The sequence below is a fragment of the Mustela putorius genome, unplaced genomic scaffold (assembly GCF_011764305.1).
Source record: "Mustela putorius furo isolate JIRA1106 unplaced genomic scaffold, ASM1176430v1.1 tig00000529_pilon_pilon_pilon, whole genome shotgun sequence".
NCBI lineage: Eukaryota > Metazoa > Chordata > Mammalia > Carnivora > Mustelidae > Mustela > Mustela putorius.
Window position 1 is genome coordinate 27,746 of NW_025421406.1, and position 16,729 is coordinate 44,474.

General features: G+C 43.8%; 1 protein-coding gene across 2 annotated transcripts in view; it reads left to right on the plus strand.

The window, feature by feature from the left end:
- The window catches only part of LOC123392376 (tumor necrosis factor alpha-induced protein 8), a 66,747-nt gene that overhangs the window by 14,152 nt on the left and 35,866 nt on the right, over positions 1-16,729 (plus strand). Inside the window, exon 1 of one of the 2 annotated variants that reach the window (XM_045081211.1) lies at positions 14,960-15,110. The exons of the other annotated variant lie outside the window; for it this stretch is intronic. Within the exon in view, the coding sequence (XP_044937146.1) occupies positions 15,038-15,110 (73 nt within the window). The 5' untranslated portion in view covers positions 14,960-15,037. Of the gene's footprint in view, positions 1-14,959; positions 15,111-16,729 lie in introns of those variants that run through there. 2 annotated transcript variants of the gene reach the window in all.

Sequence of the window (16,729 nt, forward strand, 5' to 3'; positions counted from 1 at the left end):
CTTCTGGGGATGGACCCCCAAAGAACTGAAAGCAGAGACTTGTACAGGTCTTGGCACAGGTCTTGCTGTTGGCAGCAGCATTGTTCATAAGAGGCAGAAGGGGGTAATTACCCAGTTCCCTACTGAATGGTCCATGAATCAACAAAATGTGATATGTGACTATCATTCAGCCTCAAAAAGGTAGGAAATTCTGGCACAAGCTATACCACGGATGAATCTTTGGGACATGAAGAGAAATATGGCAGTCAACACACAAAAACTCAAATACGCTGTAATTCCACTTATATGGGATGTCTACGGTAGTGAGGTTCAAAGACAGAAAGTAGAATGGTGGTTGCTGGGGACTGAGGGGAGGGGAGAATGGAAAGTTGGCGTTTAATGGGTACAGAGTTTCAGTTTTGCAAATGAAAAGAGTGTTGGAAATGGGAGGTGGTAAGGGTTGCGCAATCATGTTAGGCATTTAGTACAATTGAACTGTATGTTTAAAAATGATTAAGATGGCAAATTTTATGTGGTGTGCATTTTACCACGATTAATAATAACAAGAAAGAAAACAAAAGAAATACCAACTTTAATGAGGACTATCTAGCCAGTGAAGAGAATTGTTAGGAAAAGAGGGAAAGCTAGAGTGGCAACCACTTACCATGGGTTCAAAATATAGCACCAAGAATGAGCATCCCCCTTGTTCCTTAATGGACAGAGGATGGCTCGCCACAGCTCCATCCAATGGCAGAAAAGTCGCTGTAACACTGTGCTTATAGAACTTGCTGGAAATCCACCTGCTACGATGCTGAGGAAATCTATCTCTGAGGAGGTTTCTTGAAAAAGCACACCAAAACCAAGAAGGGAAAGTTTTTCTTCCTGTAATGTCTCTACAGTGCACCCCACTGACAGAGCTTAGAATTGTACTGACTGGCAAAAGAGAAAAATGTATTCCGAGTCCCATCTTTCTTTGCTCAGAGCAGGTGATGAAGGGTGAATTTGGGGCTGCCAGGCCATAAATGGATCACTGCCCAACTCACAACTTCTCAAACCTTGAGATCAGGTTGGATCTCACTACCCTAATTTCCTGTCTTATGTACTTTTAAAATATAATACTTGCTTTTTATCATGGCAACTGCCAACGGCCTAGCTTTGCAAAGAGATGATGTCATTAAACGAAATGTAACACCATCTGGTGTGTTACACTGTGAACTTGCTCCAAGTTGGAGTTCATATAGTTTCTGAGAGATGTTGAATAATACTTTGTTTTCCTCAAAAATCTAAAATATCCTGCAACACCCCTGTGAGCTTGCCCTTGGCACCACGGCATACAATTTGGAGGTCTCGGAGCTAAACTGATGAGTCTGTTCCAACATTTATGACCACAGCACTCTAACATATGAGAATCTAAGGTGCCAGTTCAGTTAAGAGGACAGAAGAGTCATGGGTAAAGTCAAAACAGCCTGGGGTAATATTATTTTTGAAAGCCTCTTAGAAAGTTACCAGATTGGAGAATAACATAGCACTTTCCTGTAAGTAGAAGACTTACTGTCTAAGTCCTTCCTTGACCATCAGAATGGGTTGCTAGATGAAATAGTTGGCTTGTCCTTGGAGGCACTTTGGTGTGGGAAAAAATATATAGTCTTCAATACAACATTGACCGTCAGCGCATGAGATGATCACTGTGTGAGGAGAACATACAGAGACAAGAGTTGGGGAGGGACCAGTCTATCCTAGCTCCATCTCAGGCTCGCCCTTCAGCATAAAATCCTTATATGGAATGGCCAAAAATGCATTTATTTATTTATTTTATTTTTTAAGATTTTATTTATTTATTTGACAGAGATCACAAGTAGACAGAGAGGCAGGCAGACAGAGAGGAGGAAGGGAAGGAAGCAGGCTCCCTGCTAAGCAGAGAGCCCCATGTGGGGCTCGATCCCAGGACCCTGGGATCATAACCTGAGCCGAAGGCAGAGGCTTTAACCCACTGAGCCACCCAGGCGCCCCTGCATTTATTTATTTTATATATATTTTATTTATTTATTTGGCAGAGAGAGAGGGAGAGCACAAGCAGGGGCAGCGGCAGGCAGAGGGAGAAGCAGGCTCCCCACCAAGCGGGAAGCCCTGATGCTGGACTGGATCCCAGGATCCCGGGATCATGATCTGAGCTGAAGGCAGACGCTTAACTGACTGAGCCACCCAGGCATCCCAGCAAATGCATTTAGATGATTACGGCTTTTCTCTTTCTCTTTTGGGCTGCTTCTACGTCGTTAAGATTGAGAAAGTTAAATGGCATATGATGGCACTTTGCTGAGTTCAGTAGTCAGAAGTCTGTTGGAGAAGATTTCAGATTGAGTAAGGGGAAGAGTTTCAACTCTCTTCTGTGTCTTCTGGGAAATGGATGGGCTTCCTAAGGCTTTTTCTCATCAGACAGGCACCCTTGTTCATATTAGCAGCTTCTCAGAGAAGTTAGTTATTTTTGGTGATGTCTCCAACTTAGTGAATCATAACGGTTGCATATTTCTACAGCTCTTCTTTAAGGAGAAGCTGAGTGGCTGAAGTTTTGCAGCCTGACCTATTCAAATGGAAAAAGGACCCCTGCCTTTCAGTGCTACCTACAAAACAGCCCTCTCTTTCCCCCACAAAATGCTGTTTGGAGAAGTTCTGCTTTGGTTCATAGTTTTACCACCTGCTGAGTCTGTCTGTTGAGTTTCAGCCTTGCTTTCACCTGGCAAGCTTGCCCGGCCCTGGAGCTCTGCCTACCAGCCTTTTTGCCCCTTCAACAGTGTCTAGTTGGCACAGATGTTAATTTAATAGCCATTCTACCCATGTCAGAAACTCAGTGTCAAAAGCAAATCAGGACAACTTGGAGCAGATTAGGCTTTCAAATGGATCTCAGACCAGCAGTCAACGTATGGTCCAAATTCCACATAGAAAGCACGACTTCTGTTGCCTTGTGGATTTCACATTTTCTTCAGAAACCGGAATGAAGCTCTTCACTCCTCACATGCATTAACCAACCTGTCTTGGCAGCGTTTTCTATGGCCTTAGCGTGAGCGCATGGAAGAGAAAAGAGATGATCTCTGCCGCCTACTCATCCAGAGAGGCTTGCTTCTGAATTCTTCACCATAACCAGTACCAGATGTGTGGCTGGCACTGGAAAATTGCATAACTGACTCTACGTTAAGTTCAACTGCAGTCCGTTACAGCCAACACGAGAGGGCTCTCCCCTGGCTTGTTAAAAAAGACAATCCATTTAAAAAATCTGTGTTTTTTGGGGTACCTGGGGGGCTCCAGCAATGGGTTGCTTAAGCAATTGACTCTTAATTTCAGCTCAGGTCATAATCTCAGCGTCATAAGATCAAGCCCTGTGTCGGGCTCTGCACTGAGCATGGAGCCTGCTGGTGATTCTCTCCTCTCTCTGCCCCTCCTGCTCTTGCTTCCCCCTCCCCCACCCAAATCTGTCTCAGTTGTGTTAAAGAACTATTTCCTTGCCGGAGGGTGTAAAACGGTGGTTAGAGTGGCAAGAATTTGACAGTCACCGCCCTTGAGTTGCAGTTTCTTTTTTTTTTTTTTTTTTTTTTTTTTTTGTTTTTAATATTTTTTTTTTTTTTAATTTTTTTATTTTTATAAACATATATTTTTATCCCCAGGGGTACAGGTCTGTGAATCACCAGGTTTACACACTTCACAGCACTCACCAAATCACATACCCTCCCCAATGTCCATAATCCCACCCCCTTCTCCCAAACCCCCTCCCCCCGGCAACCCTCAGTTTGTTTTGTGAGATTAAGAGTCACTTATGGTTTGTCTCCCTCCCAATCCCATCTTGTTTCATTTATTCTTCTACCCACTTAAGCCTCCATGTTGCATCACCACTTCCTCATATCAGGGAGATCATATGATAGTTGTCTTTCTCTGCTTGACTTATTTCGCTAAGCATGATACGCTCTAGTTCCATCCATGTTGTTGCAAATGGCAAGATTTCATTTCTTTTGATGGCTGCATAGTATTCCATTGTGTATATATACCACATCTTCTTGATCCATTCATCTGTTGATGGACATCTAGGTTCTTTCCATAGTTTGGCTATTGTGGACATTGCTGCTATAAACATTCGGGTGCATGTGTCCCTTTGGATCACTACATTTGTATCTTTAGGGTAAATACCCAATAGTGCAATTGCTGGGTCATAGGGCAGTTCTATTTTCAACATTTTGAGGAACCTCCATGCTGTTTTCCAGAGTGGCTGGACCAGCTTGCATTCCCACCAACAGTGGAGGAGGGTTCCCCTTTCTCCGCATCCTCGCCAGCATCTGTCATTTCCTGACTTGTTGATTTTAGCCATTCTGACTGGTGTGAGGTGATATCTCATTGTGGTTTTGATTTGTATTTCCCTGATGCCGAGTGATATGGAGCACTTTTTTTCATGTGTCTGTTGGCCATCTGGATGTCTTCTTTGCAGAAATGTCTGTTCATGTCTTCTGCCCATTTCTTGATTGGATTATTTGTTCTTTGGGTGTTGAGTTTGCTAAGTTCTTTATAGATTCTGGACACTAGTCCTTTATCTGATATGTCGTTTGCAAATATCTTCTCCCATTCTGTCAGTTGTCTTTTGATTTTGTTAACTGTTTCCTTTGCTGTGCAAAAGCTTTTGATCTTGATGAAATCCCAGTAGTTCATTTTTTCCCTTGCTTCCCTTGCCTTTTGCGTTGTTTCCTAGGAGGATGTTGCTGCGGCAGAGGTCGAAGAGGTTGCTGCCCGTGTTCTCAAGGATTTTGATGGATTCCTTTCGTACATTGAGGTCCTTCATCCATTTTGAGTCTATTTTTGTGTGTGGTGTAAGGAAATGGTCCAATTTCATTTTTCTGCATGTGGCTGTCCAATTTTCCCAGCACCATTTATTGAAAAGGCTGTCTTTTTTCCATTGGACATTCTTTCCTGCTTTGTCGAAGATTAGTTGACCATAGATTTGAGGGTCTATTTCTGGGCTCTCTATTCTGTTCCATTGATCTATGTGTCTGTTTTTGTGCCAGTACCATGCTGTCTTGATGATGACAGCTTTGTAATAGAGCTTGAAGTCCGGAATTGTGATGCCACCAACGTTGGCTTTCTTTTTCAATATCCCTTTGGCTATTCGAGGTCTTTTCTGGTTCCATATAAATTTTAGAATTATTTGTTCCATTTCTTTGAAAAAGATGGATGGTACTTTGATAGGAATTGCATTAAATGCGTAGATTGCTTTAGGTAGCATAGACATTTTCACAATATTTATTCTTCCAATCCAGGAGCATGGAACATTTTTCCATTTCTTTGTGTCTTCCTCAATTTCTTTCATGAGTACTTTATAGTTTTCTGAGTATAGATTCTGTGTCTCTTTGGTTAGGTTTATTCCTAGGTATCTTATGGTTTTGGATGCAATTGTAAATGGGATTGACTCCTTAATATCTCTTTCTTCTGTCTTGCTGTTGGTGTAGAGAAATGCAACTGATTTCTGTGCATTGATTTTATATCCTGACACTTTACTGAATTCCTGTATAAGTTCTAGCAGTTTTGGAGTGCATTCTTTTGGGTTTTCCACATATAGTATCATATCATCTGCGAAGAGTGATAATTTGACTTCTTCTTTGCCGATTTGGATGCCTTTAATTTCCTTTTGTTGTCTGATTGCTGAGGCTAGGACCTCTAGTACAATGTTGAATAGCAGTGGTGATAATGGACATCCCTGCCGTGTTCCTGACCTTAGCGGAAAAGCTTTCAGTTTTTCTCCATTGAGAATGATATTTGCGGTGGGTTTTTCATAGATGGCTTTGATGATATTGAGGTATGTGCCCTCTATCCCTACACTTTGAAGAGTTTTGATCAGGAAGGGATGTTGTACTTTGTCAAATGCTTTTTCAGCATCTATTGAGAGTATCATATGGTTCTTGTTCTTTCTTTTATTGATGTGTTGTATCACATTGACTGATTTGCGGATGTTGAACCAACCTTGCAGCCCTGGAATAAATCCCACTTGGTCGTGGTGAATAATCTTTTTAATGTACTGTTGAATCCTATTGGCTAGTATTTTGTTGAGTATTTTCGCATCTGTGTTCATCAAGGATATCGGTCTATAGCTCTCTTTTTTGGTGGGATCCTTGTCTGGTTTGGGGATCAAGGTGATGCTGGCCTCATAAAATGAGTTTGGAAGTTTTCTTCCTTCCATTTCTATTTTTTGGAACAGTTTCAGGAGAATAGGAATTAGTTCTTCTTTAAATGTTTGGTAGAATTCCCCCGGAAAGCCGTCTGGCCCTGGCTTTTGTTTTGTTTGGAGATTTTTAATGACTGTTTCAATCTCCTTACTGGTTATGGGTCTGTTCAGGCTTTCTATTTCTTCCTGGTTCAGTTGTGGTAGTTTTATATGTTTCTAGGAATGCATCCATTTCTTCCAGATTGTCAAATTTATTGCCGTAGAGTTGCTCATAGTATGTTCTTATAATAGTTTGTATTTCTTTGGTGTTAGTTGTGATCTCTCCTCTTTCATTCATGATTTTATTTATTTGGGTCCTTTCTCTTTTCTTTTTGATAAGTCGGGCCAGGGGTTTATCAATTTTATTAATTCTTTCAAAGAACCAGCTCCTAGTTTCGTTGATTTGTTCTATTGTTTTTTTGGTTTCTATTTCATTGATTTCTGCTCTGATCTTTATGATTTCTCTTCTCCTGCTGGGCTTAGGGTTTCTTTCTTGTTCTTTCTCCAGCTCCTTTAGGTGTAGGGTTAGGTTGTGTACCTGAGACCTTTCTTGTTTCTTGAGAAAGGCTTGTACCGCTATATATTTTCCTCTCAGGACTGCCTTTGTTGTGTCCCACAGATTTTGAACCGTTGTGTTTTCATTATCATTTGTTTCCATGATTTTTTTCAATTCTTCTTTAATTTCCCGGTTGACCCATTCATTCTTTAGAAGGATACTGTTTAGTCTCCATGTATTTGGGTTCTTTCCAAACTTCCTTTTGTGGTTGAGTTCTAGCTTTAGAGCATTGTGGTCTGAAAATATGCAGGGAATGATCCCAATCTTTTGATACCGGTTGAGTCCTGATTTAGGACCGAGGATGTGATCTATTCTGGAGAATGTTCCATGTGCACTAGAGAAGAATGTGTATTCTGTTGCTTTGGGATGAAATATTCTGAATATATCTGTGATGTCCATCTGGTCCAGTGTGTCATTTAAGGCCTTTATATCCTTGCTGATCTTTTGCTTGGATGACCTGTCCATTTCAGTGAGGGGAGTGTTAAAGTCCCCTACTATCATTGTATTATTGTTGATGTGTTTCTTTGATTTTGTTATTAATTGGTTTATATAGTTGGCTGCTCCCACATTGGGGGCATAGATATTTAAAATTGTTAAATCTTCTTGTTGGACAGACCCTTTGAGTATGATATAGTGTCCTTCCTCATCTCTTATTATAGTCTTTGGCTTAAAATCTAATTGATCTGATATAAGGATTGCCACTCCTGCTTTCTTCTGATGTCCATTAGCATGGTAAATTCTTTTCCACCCCCTCACTTTAAATCTGGAGGTGTCTTCGGGCTTAAAATGTGTTTCTTGGAGGCAACATATAGATGGGTTTTGTTTTTTTTATCCATTCTGATACCCTGTGTCTTTTGACAGGGGCATTTAGCCCATTCACATTCAGGGTAACTATTGAGAGATATGAATTTAGTGCCATTGTATTGCCTGTAAGGTGACTGTTACTGTATATGGTCTCTGTTCCTTTCTGATCTACCACTTGTAGGCTCTCTCTTTGCTTAGAGGACCCCTTTCAAGATTTCCTGTAGAGCTGGTTTGGTATTTGCAAATTCTTTCAGTTGTTGTTTGTCCTGGAAGCTTTTAATCTCTCCTTCTATTTTCAATGATAGCCTAGCTGGATATAGTATTCTTGGCTCCATGTTTTTTCTCGTTTAGTGCTCTGAAAATATCATGCCAGCTCTTTCTGGCCTGCCAGGTCTCTGTGGATAAGTCAGCTGCCAATCTAATATTTTTACCATTGTATGTTACAGACTTCTTTTCCCGGGCTGCTTTCAGGATTTTCTCTTTGTCATTGAGACTTGTAAATTTTACTATTAGGTGACGAGGTGTGGGCCTATTCTTATTGATTTTGAGGGGCATTCTCTGAACCTCCTGAATTTTGATGCTCGTTCCCTTTGCCATATTGGGGAAATTCTCCCCAATAATTCTCTCCAGTATACCTTCTGCTCCCCTCTCACTTTCTTCTTCTTCTGGAATCCCAATTATTCTAATGTTGTTTCGTCTTATGGTGTCACTTATCTCTCGAATTCTCCCCTCGTGGTCCAGTAGCTGTTTTGTCCCTCTTTTGATCAGCTTCTTTATTCTCTGTCATTTGGTCTTCTATATATCACTAATTCTGTCTTCTGCCTCATTTATCCTAGCAGTGAGAGCCTCCATTTTTGATTGCACCTCATTAATAGCTTTTTTTTGATTTCACCTTGGTTAGATTTTAGTTCTTTTATTTCTCCAGAAAGGGCTTTTATATCTCTCGAGAGGGTTTCTCTAATATCTTCCATGCCTTTTTCGAGCCCGGCTAGAACCTTGAGAATTGTCATTCTGAACTCTAGATCTGACATATTACCGATGTCTGTATTGATTAGGTCCCTAGCCTTCGGTACTGCCTCTTGTTCTTTTTTTTGTGTTGAATTTTTCCGTCTTGTCATTTTGTCCAGATAAGAGTAAATGAAGGGGCAAGTAAAATACTAAAAGGGTGGCAACAACCCCAGGAAAATATGCTTTAAACCAAATTAGAAGAGATCCAAAATCGTGAGTGGGGAGAAAGGGGATAAAAAGAGGTTCAAAAAAGGAAGAGAGAAAAAAAAAAAAAAAAAAAAAAAAAAAAAAAAAAAAAAAAAAAAGAAAAGAAAAGAAAAAAAAAAAAAAAAGAAAAACACCTAAGAAAAAATGTAAAAAAATATATATATATATATATATATTAGATAAACTAGGAAAAAAAAAAAAAAAAAAAAAAAAAAAAAAATCGTTAAAAAAAAAGAAAAAGGTAACAGTTAAAAAAAATAAAATTTTACCCGAAGGGCGAAAAAAAAAAAAAAAATGAAAAAGAAAAAATTAAATTAACTGCAAGACTACTAAAAAAAATCACAGGAAAAAAGCCATGAGTTCCGTGCTTGGCTTTCTCCTCCTCTGGAATTCTGCTGCTCTCCTTGGTATTGAAAACCGCACTCCTTGGTAGGTGAACTTGGTCTCGGCTGGATTTCTTGTTGATCTTCTGGGGGAGGGGCCTGTTGTAGTGATTCTCAAGTGTCTTTGCCCCAGGCGGAATTACACCGCCCTTACCCGGGGCCGGGGTGAGTAATCCGCTCGGGTTTGCTTTCAGGAGCTTTTGTTCCCTGAGCGCTTTCCGTAGAGTTCCAGAGGACGGGAATACAAATGGCGGCCTCCTGGTCTCCGGCCTGGAGGAGCCGAGAGCCCAGGGCCCCACTCCTCAGTGCGCCCTCAGAGAACAGCGCCCAGTTACTCCCGTCTGCCTGACCTCCGGCCGCGCTCCGAGCTCACCGAGCCTGCGACCGGTTCAAGGTAACACGGAGCTGCGAGATTACTGTCGGCTCTGTCTCTGTAGCCGGCTTTCCCGTTCCAATACCCGCAAGCTCTGCGACACTCAGACACCCCCGATCCTTCTGTGACCCTGCGGGACCTGAGGCCACGCTGACCCCGCGTGGGCTTCGCCCCGGTTTAGCCTCTGGAGCGATGTCCCTCAGCGGAACAGACTTTTAAAAGTCCTGATTTTGTGCGCGGTTGCTCCGCCGCTTGCCGGGAGCCGGCCCCTCCCCCCGGGGTCTATCTTCCCGTCGCTTTGGATTCACTTCTCCGCTGGTCCTACCTTTCAGAAAGTGGCTGATTTTCTGTTTCCAGAATTGCTGTTCTTCTTCTCTTCGATCTGCCGATGGATTTTCAGGTGTTTGCAATCTTTAGATAAGCTATCTAGCTGATCTCCGGCTAGCTGTAGCAGTCTCAGCTTGCTACTTCTCCGCCATCTTGACTCCGAGTTGCAGTTTCTTATAAAGAGGAACCTCCTAATGATCATAAAGGAGATGAGGCTCTCAAAAGAGTGCGTCTCTGCCTAGAGGTCATCAGGCAAAGTCTGGATGAATGCTTACTTACTGCCTAGGATGTGAGTGAGAGATCGCTTCACCAGCCACCTAGAGGATTAGAGCCATGAGCGCCAGGGTTACCTCCAAATTGGAGTTTCTGTGACTATCACTGTTGGTCACTTTTTCATCTAGCTGCTTTTCTGGAGGAAAGCCCGGTTATTCATGAATCTGGTGTGACATGGTGCCTTCCAGGCTCAGTCTCACACCTGCCTTACTTCTCCCTGGTGAATCCCATCATTTACCCCCCCTCATGTTACCCCTGTGCTGCCCCGTTAAACTGGGCACGGTAAGAAGGTTCAGTCCTGTGTTCACGTTCTGTTGCTGGACCCCTCACCTTAGATTGCCGTTCCTATCTGGGATGTCTGTAGGGCCAGCATTTAGGGCTTCCAGATACATACTCCACAACCTAAAACAACCTGGCCTCATTCACGAAAGTATTCAGGAGAGAGTCCAAGGGGGGGGAATTTCAGAATTTTCAGTGCTTTGTCACATTCCTGCCTCATTTCACTATTGTTTTTCCTCTGTTGAGTAAGTGGCATGGACCCTATTTTATAGATGGGCACACAGAAGCCCAAAGAGGTTCAGTGGCTTGTCCATTTAAAAAAAATTTTTTTAAAGATTTATTTATTTATTAGAGAGAGGGAGGGAGAGAACAAGCCAGAGAGCAGAGGGGGAGAGAATCTTGAGCAGACTCTACACTGAGTACAGAGCCCAGTGTGGGGCTCGATCTTATGACCCTGAGATCATGACTTAAGCCGAAACCAGGAGTCCGTTTACTTAACCAACTACACCACCCAGGCACCTCTGGCTTGCCCATTTTTAGCAGAAAAGTGAGAGGAGAAGGAATTTAAAAGAAAAAAAAAGATTTTATTCAGACTTCCCAATGATCTCCCTTGGGTCATCATACCCATTTTACAGATATGTCATTCAGGAAAGGGAGTTTGTATGATTTGCCTCCGAATGTACGGGAGGTAGTGCTTCCTGGTTTATGGTGGTCAGTCCCAGTTCTTCCCCCACCAAGCCTGATGGTCTTTTCCCTGCTCTTGGCAGACTCATAGCCCAGCAGCTTTAGTTAGGGTCCTGACTGAACTTTTAATTAAAAAAAAAAAATAGTGGTTTCATGTTGCTGAATAAATAAAAGCTATTGAACTTATAGCTTACTTAAAACATCAAATATCAGGAATGGAGTAACTTCCATTGGAGCCTGTGATCTAAGCCTTCAGACAGAGTGAGTTGAGCTATGTTAGCCTCCTGGTGAGCTCGAACTCTGGAAACCTCCCAGTGTAGCAGTCTTTGAGTTACCCTTCTACAAAATAAAGGACTTGAATTTTATGTGAGTAGTTTCATAGAGTCAGAAAGTCTAGAGAGGAAGCCTGCAGTCTGAAGAACACTATTACTTAGTTTTGGGATCTTGAACAAATCATATAACCTCCGTTCCTTGAATGACCTATCTGTAAAATGGGTATGATGATCCAAGGGAAATCATTAGGAAATCTGAATAAAATCCTTTTTTTTTTTAGGGACACCAGTTGGTTAAGCATATACCTTTGGCTCAGATCATGATTCCAGGGTCCTGGGATCGAGCCCCACATGGGGAGCAGGGAGCTGCTCAGTGGGGAGCCTGCTTCTCTCTCTGTCTGCCACTCCCCCTGCTTGCTCAGTCTCTCTCTGTCTCTCTCTTTCTGACCAAAAAAAAAAAAAAAAAAAAAGGATTACCAAAATTATACCAGTAAGCTCCAGATGAACAGGTCCCATTGACATGTGATACTTGATATTGCCTGATGAATGAAAACACCACCAGAATCTTATACAGCATTTTACCTCTCCCATCTTGGCACAGAAGGGGGGAGACCCACTGCTCCACATGAGTCGAAGTTCAACCTAGTATGTAAGTGCAGTATGGTATTCACTTAATTGCTATTTTGTAGGGGCTGGTCTGTAATGACTATTGGTGTGACTTCTAACGATATACAGCCAGTCTAAAGCAAGTGGGAGGATTTCTTAAATATTCAAAAGTGAACAGATTCTGGGTACGAGAGGTGACTCCTTGTAAGGTCCTAGTGCATTAGTCTCTGGAGGCTAAAAAGTGACTCATCCCCTTTGGAACAAAAGCCGAGCAAAATCGAGATGAAATGACTGAGGGAGCACAGATCTGAAGTGACACGCAAGCCACTCAGTTGCCTGAGAATCAGCTGCCCTTTTGGCTTCACTTTGCAGGTTGGGAACCTGGGGTGGTGCTTTTTGCACCAAGGTGAGCAGCGTTGTTGTGCACACTCAGTCTTTCAAAATAGGCTGCACATTCCTTGTTCTTAAGCTAGACCAGGATATCCTTCCCCAAGGTGACTGCTGGGTTGCATTTAAATACTAAAGAAGTTTTTTTTTTCCAGGTGTTCAAAGATAGAGCCTTGAAAATGACTCTAAATTGAATTACAAGGCTGACCTGACAGGAATGGGACTGTTCTGGGACTGTTCATTCAGCGGTCCTTCTCTCCTTGGCTAACCTGAAGGCCTTTTTGTGAATCTGGTATGAAAAACAAACAGAACACTAGGGACATGTCTTTTGGCGCCTCTCATGTGGTTTATCCGTAATTGGACTTGCAAAAATACGTTTAATAAACGTTCTTCAGGAGGGCCCCTTCTGAAGGGAGAAGGTGAATGGGAGCCCTCCCTGCAGCGGCTGGGGCTTGGAGTTTGGGTTGTCTAAATTTGCATAATGATCACCTTGAAGGAGGTGTTGCATCCTAGTCCAATTATAGCTGAATGGGAGCTATCTTATCTCTGTGACTCAGGACCTGCTAAGGTCCTCTTAGGGTCCTGGTGGCCATCTGTGGACATTTGGGCTGTCGGGAGGGAGGACAAGGGCAGGTGATATTTGTGCGGGAGGGAGGGCTCCCAGAATGAAGCCTTGGGAAGGACCCGGAATGTCGCTTCTTACTGGTGAGGGAGCATTTCTCTGGGTTCAAAATGATCACAAGTCTCCTTTGGAAGTTTGAGGTCACTGAGGGAGAAGTATGCATCTTCGCCGCTCCTGACCCAGAATGCATGGCAGAGGGGACCATGTAGTTAACCATGACTTTCAGAAGGATGCACAGTGTTAACCTTTTTGTGGTGAGGTCACTTTTCAGGAGGCTCTGCAATGCTGATATTTTCCAGATGTTTCTCCCCTTCTCTCTTCTCCATTGGCTATGCCTTCCTCTCGCCATCCTGCCCTTGCAGTGAAATTGAGATAGAAGTCTGCTTAGGGTCTTAGGCATGTTGGTTCATTCAGCAATAGGAAGTGCTTTAATATCTAGGCCTGATATTAATATTTATAATCACTTCTACTTGTGACTTGCATAAATCCTTTTTTCCTGTTTGAACTCCATATGGAAGTAAAATACCTGAGCATCCTTTACAAAAATTTATTTTTAATGGTGCAATAGTTAGTAATAATCTATGTAGTACTTATGGTTTTCAAATCCCTTTTTGCTTGTATTATTACCTTATTTCATACCAAACATAAATCTGTAAAACAAATACTACTTTTCATCCTCATTTTACATGTCAGGGAAGGGGGGGATGCAGAGAGAGTAAAGAATTTGCTCAAGGTCATAAAAATGATAAATTCGGGCTCTTTAAATCCGTCTTTATTGTATTCTTTTCACTAAATTTATCTTAGCGTCTTCTCTTTTTTTGTTTTTGTTTTGTTTTGCTTTCCCATATAACAATGGGAAAGGAGGGAAAAGAAAGTCGCTGGGAAGTAAAGTTTTCTTCCAGTTCCCGAATCGATCTTTCAGGTGCGTTATTAGAGGATTTTTTTTGCCTTAGATCAGTGGTGGAACTAGTGCTCTGTAAACTACCTCCATTAAGACAGGCACATCAGGGTCAGCTCCTTCCTCGCTCCTTGGAAGATCAAAGGTTTTCCGAAGTCAGGACGCCCACCTCTCCGCCGATTTTAAGGGCCAGGGGACCGGACCTGAGGGCAAGAACTGAGTTGTCTTTCCCCAGGCTCTGCAGACTTTACGTTCTATCAGCATTTCAAAGGCCGAACACCCCGTGCCACCCCCTTTGGCATCTGGAAGGAATGTATCCTGGTTGTTCCGAGTGGCGCGCGGAGGGAAGGGCGCTCTCCTTCGGAGGACCACCCTTGGGGCTAACTCCGAGCAGCTTGTGCGCCAGGCTGGGGTTTGAGGAAGAGTACTCCCCCCGGTTATGCTGAGTAAGCCGCTTTGTCTGGTCTTCCCTTGCAAAGGTAAGGCGAGGGCCGCCCCCACTTTCTTCAAAAGGCCCTGCTGCCTGGTGAAACTGGTCCTTCCAGCCACATGGACCAGTATCCACGTTATTTTCCTGCAAAAATAGCGTACAACCCGAAGCAGCTTCAACATCCTTATTTTCCTGGCATAGAAGATCCCCCACTTCCAGGACAAGGCAAGTTAACTGGGCGCCGAAAAATGTTCATCCGGAGATCCAGAGGTGTTTCTTTGACCGAGTGTGCAATTCTTACTTCTGCACGACTGCAGCGCGCGCTCAGAGGAGTAAGACCTTTTTCCTGACTGCGCATTTATTTCCCAGGCGTAGCCCGTCTGGGTCACGTTTGCCCCCGGCGCCCCTCGGCCCTGCCTCCTCGCACAGTTGGGCTGTGGTCCCGGCCTCCGCCCCACCTGCGTGCGCCCGGGGCCCGCCAGCCGCGCCAGGTCGCCTCCGCCCAGCGACGGCCGGAGCGCACGGCCCGGGGGCGGACTCCCGCCGCCCAGCTGAGACGCGATTCGTCACTCTTGCAGAACTTTCCCCCTGAAAATCCCTGCACCAGAACCAGCCCCTCCGCCCCGGGGAGGTTTTTGATTTTAGTGGTTTTGCTTCCTTTTATTTTCTGGCGTGTGCGTTTTGGCCTCGGAGCGAACTTGCAGCTGGTCGGAGTACATGTCCGCGGTAATCGCCCCTGCGACCGCTTACTCTGCCACCATGCACTGCGAAGCAGAAGAATCCAAGGAAGGTATGACTTTGATTTGGCAGGGAGAGGAGGAGGGTAGGGGGCTGCCAAGTCCCGCCGAGGAATGTGGAGGAAAGGCGCAGTAGGGGAGTAGATGGGAGTTTAAGGGGAAGGGGAGCGGTGGGTACTTTGTCCCTCGCCTTGCGTCTTCACAGCTCGGTTAGAGTGGAGTCTGCAGAGCCCTTCTCGCCCGGCTGCTAGAGACGAGAGGAGGACCTAGCTCAGCCAGTCTGCTAAAGGCTGCTTTGTAGATTAATCTGGACATCAAACGGCCCCCTGTGTTGACTCCAAGAATGCAGAATGTGCTTTGGAAAGCGCTGACCGCCTGCATCAGGACTGCCTGAAGCGAGTCCCCTTGGAAGAGCCCAAAGAGTCTGGGGTCCCTTGAAAAGGGTTTCAGAAATTGGAAACTCCTTGTGTTTCCGGTTAAAAGGGGAAGCTGAGCGAGGGGGAGAAGCGAAAGATCTTCATTTGGGAAATAGGTTGGTTGGTGGGGTTTTTTTGTTGTGTGTGTGTGTGTGTGTGTGTGTTTTTTCCCCCCCCCCCCCTCCCCTTGCTGACGGTCCAGCAGTGAGTTCATTGTGTTGGGGGGGCTTAAGGGATCAGAGAGATGTGAGGGGCGCCTGGTGCAGCTTGCAACTGAGGAAAGTTTTGTCTGTTTCTAAACTTTGCCAAGGCAAAGGGTTTCATTTACTCCTAACAGAGAACGGGTGACACGGCTGGAAAAACTCCAAACCCAAACACAATTATACGCTGGTGTTAGATCGGGGAGTTTATTTGTGTGTGAGTGTTTGTATGCTTTGTTTCCTGAAACTTTATGTATACAGAAGTCCTCTTGTAAGTGGGGGTGGGAGTAAGGATAGTTGGGGAAAAGTAGAGAGTAGGAGAGGAGACTGTTCATAATTATAAAAATTCCTTTTCTTTTCAAGTAGTCTCTTGGGAAACTGGTAACTTTTAAGTTAGTCACAGCAGCCACTGGGAGCTGGGGGAATAGAAGGGAGCCCCATCATTCTCCACTTTGTAGGCAGGAGTTAGCGAGATCCCTTGAAACTTGTCTTCTTCTGTCTCTTACTGATTCTCCTCCCAATGGAGAGTTCTGTGTTTCATAACGTAGTCTCTGTGGGCTAGTGTTTACCTTATTATGCAGTGTGGGGGGAGCAGTCCATAAAAGAGGCTTATTTAATAGAAATACAAGACTGTTGTGCATGAAAAATGACAGCCAGGAGCATTGTTTTTGAGCTTGATGGAGAGGGGAGGGATTAATGTTTCCTTGCTGCGGCCTCTGTCCTGATATACTCTGTGCCAGTAGATGCTTTTTCTGTCTTTATAACAGCAATTTATAGTAAAGTCAAAAGGAGTCAAAGGCAAATAGGAAACGGGCCAAGAGAATCCAGCCTGGTGAACTTCTGTGTAGAGTACAAGCAGCATTTAAATTTGTCTTTTTTTTTTCCCTGAGTGTGTTTTTCCTTTCTTCTGGGAAAAAAGGAGGTGGAAACACAGTATCCCAAAGTTGATAACATATTCCTCTAGTAGTTTCCGCACTCTTCCCTCCTGCCCAGTTCTCTGGATGTTCACCTAAAAACTGGAGTGTGATGAGGCCCCTGGGTGGTCCCTTCTTACTT